The sequence below is a fragment of the Nomascus leucogenys genome, chromosome 22a, assembly GCF_006542625.1.
Source record: "Nomascus leucogenys isolate Asia chromosome 22a, Asia_NLE_v1, whole genome shotgun sequence".
NCBI lineage: Eukaryota > Metazoa > Chordata > Mammalia > Primates > Hylobatidae > Nomascus > Nomascus leucogenys.
This window is the reverse complement of record NC_044402.1, coordinates 58873-64815: the sequence shown is the minus strand read 5'-3', so window position 1 is coordinate 64815 and position 5943 is coordinate 58873. Positions and strand designations below refer to the sequence as shown.

The window sequence follows — 5943 nt, the reverse complement described above, 5'->3', positions numbered from 1 at the left end:
TCCTGTGCAGACCTCCTATGTCATCCTGTGACTAAGAACGCCTTAACTTACTGGGAATGTAGCCCAGCAGGTTTCAGTCTTATTTTTCGTAGCCCCTATTCAAGATGAAGTTGTTCTTGTTCAAAAGCTTCTGACATGAAAAATGTAGAAAGATATCTGTAATATGAGCATGAGTATATTGCCAAATATAAAATAAAACATAATAATGGCAACAATTTTCCCCGTCACCTTGACTAGACCACAGTCTCATCTATTCAACCACACACTAACCTAGGTGTTGCTCCTACGGCATAATGCAGGTCTAAGGAGAGCCTGCCACTATTTTTTCCTAAGTCATAAAGAGTGTTCTAGATAACCTGGGTGGGCCTGATTCAATCAGAGCATAACAGAAGACAATGGGACTCCATGGTAGACGGCAGATGCAGGTCTTCCCAGGAATTCCAGCCTGTCTTTCCCGAAGGCCAGCAGTATCGACCTTAGGCTGCCCAGGCAGACCCTACAATTACTGTTACCAGAGCTCACAGCACAATGGCGTGTCCATCCTCAGCTCTCCTAAAGTCACAGCTGACAGCATAAACTCCGTGACAGTGTGAGAAGCACAAGATCAGCTCTACATCAACATCCCTTTGGAGGAAACTAGTATCATTCCCTTCATGACTAATGTTCACTTCATTTTCCAAACGCCTCCACCCACAAAATACAGCAGGATTGTCACCAGGCTATGGTGAGTGAGAAAGTCCCCTCAGCCTACCCAGCTCCTGCAGACCTGATCCCTGGGATTTTGACTACAGAAAACACATCCTCTGTTTTCAGGAAAGAGAAGAAGAAAGGGAACTGTGAGAATCAAGTCCGCAGAGAAGGAAAATAGATTAGCAGAAATAGGGTCAACTGAATCAGTGTGAGTCAGATGTGCACAGTTTTTCAAGACGAGGGGATAGCTGTGAAAACCATCAGGTTTTAAGGATTCTGACCCTGGGTGAGCCTCTCTCTTGGCTCCCATCAGAACTCAAAGCCTGTTCTAATCAGAGATTCCCGTGGAGGTCTCTTCCCTGAGTCTAATTGGAAAATACTTCCCAGGTTTCCCTGAGATTCCTCGGAACTTTCATCCTGTTGACCACAGAAGGATTATCTGCCCCTAAAGTGACACTGTGGCTTCTGTGGAGGCGAGAATGTGTCCTCCTGTTACAAAAACAAAAATACAAAAAGAACAAAAGTTTTCCATTTAGAGACATCAAATGTTAGTATAGAATTGTCCATCTGGAGAAGTTCCCTGGGGAAATTTGACAATGAGGCCGCCCCAGGCCATGACAGGAAGCCAGCCCTCAGCAGCACCTGCACCTGCCCTGGAGACGGCCCCGTGCACAGTGTCCCGACCGCCCCCTGGTGGTCCTGGGGACCCCTGCAGGGAGGTTTGTGTCTGGGCTCACACTGGCCTCCCCTCACTGTGTCTCTAGTACAGTAATAAACAGCTGTGTCCTCGGCTCTCAGGCTGTTCATTTGCAGATACAATGAGTTCTTGGCGTTGTCCCTGGAGATGGTGAATCTGCCCTTCACGGAGTCTGCGTAGTATATGGTACCTACTACCACTACTAATGTATGAAACCCACTCCAGTCCCTTCCCTGGAGCCTGGCGGACCCAGTTCATGCCATAGCTACTGAAGGTGAATCCAGAGGCTGCACAGGAGAGTCTCAGGGACCCCCCAGGCTGTACCAAGCCTCCCCCAGACTCCACCAGCTGCACCTCACACTGGACACCTGCAAACAAAGAGACATCCTGGTCACAAACTGCCGCACATATCCACTGTTTCTCTCGCTCGTATCCACACATACTCAATCTCTCTACTTTCCCATGAATCACCTTCTAAAATAGCAACAAGGAAAACCCAGCTCAGCCCCAACTCCATGGCGAGTCCTCTGTGCTCAGTGCTGATCACCAAGTGGAAAGGCCTTGGAGTCCAGGGCTAAGGCTCCTCTCTCAGAGCTGCAAGGTCAGGCTTGGGTTGGTTTTCATCAGTAGAGGGAGGGCCCTATTTGCATGTCTCCTACTACATAGCAAGCTCTAGGGTGGGACGTTTGAGGAGTAGGCTGTACCCAGATAAGACGACGGTGCCCTGCAGAAGTTTGCTGACAATGATGGTATTTGGAAAACGTACTGTCTTGTTATGAAATTGTGCTGTGATAAACACTTTGTCCTGAACACCCAATTACATTTTTAAACATCTGTGTATGTTATGTTCTGTAGGGGTCAATATTTTCTCCATTTACAGATATGTAAATCGACCCACACATGGTGGAGGCTGTGTATGCATCTAGGAGCTCATGTCTGGGATGAGTGAATGCTGGTATCTGACATCCCCCTGAGCTGGTATCTGGCCCTGTGCTCCTCGTCACTGGCTCTGACATCCCCCTGAACCATCCCCAGGATAAAGATGGATGTTCCTAGTGTGGTTTTCAGAACCCACTTTCTGAAATAAGAGCATGCGTGATTTTGCTGCACTCCAGCACTCTTCTGAAAGTATGGAGAGAACTAGGGTCCAGGCACATTAATTTTCAGGTACTTCTGACATTTAACATATGTTTGTATCTTTCTATTACTCCTTTCTTGTCTAAGTTTCTATTTGTTTGCTTGTAATACATTTTATGAGGCTTAATTGAAAGCTAATAAACTTCACATATTTACAACGTACGATTAATAAACATGATGTAACTGTCATCATTATCAAGAAAGTGGTTAAGTGAATTCTTCTCAACATTTCCTCTTGTTCCGCTGTATTCCTCCTTCTCTCCCCTTCTCTTCTTCTACCATTTCCCCTGGCAACTACTGATCTTCATTGTACTACTTTAGATGCATTTTTATTTATCAGAATTTATAAAAATGCAGTAACATAGTACATATTCTTATTTGTTTGGCTTATTTTACTCGACATAAATATTTAGATATTATACTTTGTTGTTCTGTGTAGCAGGCATTTATTTACTATAAATGATGGTTGGTATCACAGTGAACAAATTCACCACAATTTGTTTTTCTATTAAGCAGCTTAACAATATTTGCATTATTTTATTACTCTCAGTCTTACCAAAAAAAAATCTGCAACTCGGCTTTGAAATGTACATAGATGGGGAATACACTTTACTTACTTTTTACAACAAGAACATCAATCATAACAGATAAACAGAGAAGATGTGATTTTGCAAATTTTAAAAAATACTTTAAATACTTGAAGTTTTAAGATAAACACCAAATACGAAATCTAGGGAGAGGCAAGTTCTTGTAGAGAGTAATAAGGCCAGGGTATGAGCTGAACTGAGGCAGAGTCTGGCATGTATAATGTAGGCTATTGCAAGAGAAAAACACACATATGTACTGGACTGCTTGAAGTCAAGTGTGGTAAACATGTTGTAGTGTGAATTTCTCAGGGACCACATACTGAAGAGCTTTTATATCCTTTTTAATTCCTTTTCCACAAAATGGGGATATTCACAAAAATCTTTCCTTCCCAGTGTGTCTGTCTGTGAGAGAAAAAGAGCCCACACTCTGAAATGCATTTAGACCCACCACCTTTATCCCCATTGCAGAATTAAGAAATTACTCTGCGGGGGCAAACTACAAAAACCAGTTATCTTAGGGGCACTGGGGCAATCTTTTAGGAACTGAGATGGGAAAAGAGGTCTTCGCCTAAGTTTCATTGAGAAGTATCTCCACCCTCTTTCTTCTTTTTCAGAGCCTTGGTCTGAAGGTGAGGTCACCAAATCTGTAAGGTGATAGCACCAAAATAGAACATTGGAGCTGTGGGAGGAAACAGCTGGGGAAAACAAGAAGACTCAACCCAGGGAAAAGGACAAGAACACACAGATGAACATTCCATCTGGAGGAAGTTCAGAAACACTGGAAAGGTCACACCCAGACTCAGGGTCACGATGCCTTCTTAGAAATATGGACCCATGAAAAGTCAGAAAATCTCCCTTTATTCTATTGCCTTCCACCAATTTCACAATGTTCAGCTAAAGACAACATTTTAAACCCCCTGAAGGAACTGAAAGAGATTCTCTGGAGGAGGGAACAGGTGAAGAGACAAAGCCAAACGGGAAAGAAAAACAAGGTATCACTGGCGGATCTGAAGTCTCTGATGGACACAGAAGAACAGACTTCAACTCAGACGTCCACTGCAAAAGTAAATGTCAAATGTAGCTCTGAGAAGATTCACAGACATGTCCACAATAAAGGCCTGGCTCAAATACAGGCAGAAAATACATAAAATAAATAATAAACCAATATCAACTGTCCAACCCAACATGTCTGGTTATCAGCAACAATTATTAAATATACCAATGAGAAATACCAAAGTCACAATAAACAAATGATCAGAATGAGATTTGTAAGTGATATAGATGTTATAACTATCTAATTAAATAAGATATATAAAGTAACTGTAATTCACATATAAAAATCTCTTAAAGAGACTGTGGGCATAACGCAGGACTAGACGGGGAACAGAGAGATGAAAATACTAAGAAAGAATCAAATGGAAATGCGTAAGAAATCAAAAGCAATGCAGTATCAACACTGAGCAAGCTTTGGGCACACCCCTCAGTAGAGCTGGCTCAGCTTTTAAGTGAAACCATGCACTTAAAATGTTACTAGAAATTTCACAAAGCAAATTGCAAATATTCCAAATGGAGAGAGAGTGAAGAAAGTAAACAATATCAAATATTGTAGTTTATGTAATTTTCAATCTGAAAGGTGAAATTGTAGATACAGAGACAGTATTTGAGAAAAATATGGCTTAGAATGTTCCCAGTTTTGTGAAAGACACTGAACTACAGATCCCAGAATCACAGGGAACTCGAAGGAGAGGAAACACAAACAGACACAGACACACACACCACACATCCACCATGGATAGAGTGGTGCACAATAAAAAGCTCTCACATCACACACCACACGCACATTTCCTTAGCTTTACACTTGTACTTAGGTGTTTTAAATTTATTTGCATTTATAGTATTAAATAGAAGTCTAAAATTAAAAATATATTATTCTATGCATAAGTTTGTCTATTTTTACCATGATCCAATACACGGTTCGGTTCAAATGAATGTAACTACATTCTTAGGAAACTCACTATTTCCAATAAAAATGGTATTTATTCCTGGCTCTGTGTTGAATCATTTGTAATGTATGCAAATAAAATCCTCTTTAATTAAAGTACTTTTTTTAGATTTGGCACATAACAACTGTTTATATTCATGGGATACAGCGTGATATGTCTATACATGTGTGCCATGTGGTATGAGCAAATCAGAACAATGAGCAAATTCATCAGCTTAGATACTAACATTTCTTTGTGTTGGTAGCACACAAAATTCTCTCTTCTGGCTACTTGTAAATATAAAATGTATAATATATTTTTAGCTGTAGTCACTCTGCTGGCTGTAGAACACTACAGCATATCCTTCTTGTCTACCTGTAACTGTGCATTTGTTAACAAACCTCTTCTTATCTCTCAGTCTCCTCCCATTCCCAGCATCTCATAACCACTACTCTACAGTCTACTTCTAGGAGATCAATTTTCTTAAACTTACACATTACATTGAGAAAATGAGGTATTTATTTGTCTGTGTCTGGCTTGTTTCACTCAACATAATGGTGTCCAGTTCCATGCATGTTGCTTCAAATGGCAGAATTTCAGTTTAATGCTGAATAATATTCCATTGTGTAAATACACCACATTTTATTTATCCATTCATCTGTTGATGGACACATATGTTGATTTCATATGTTAGCTATTGTGAATAGCACTGCAATAAACGTGGGTGTACAGGTATCTCTTCAATATTAGTTTTTTTCTTTTAATTATTTAAATAGATATATACTCAGCAGTTGGATTGCTGAATTATATGATAGTTCTATTTTTTCCCATGATGGCAGTACTCATTTAC

The 5943-nt window shown here is 40.7% G+C and overlaps 1 gene segment (V, D, J or C); it reads right to left on the bottom strand.

Moving 5' to 3' along the window:
- Positions 1 to 1439: 1439 nt before the first annotated feature.
- Positions 1440 to 1983, bottom strand: LOC105737964. The segment is given in 2 exon segments: positions 1440 to 1755; positions 1859 to 1983. Coding segments are annotated over 2 exon segments (351 nt in total).
- Between the last annotated feature and the right edge of the window lie 3960 nt (positions 1984 to 5943).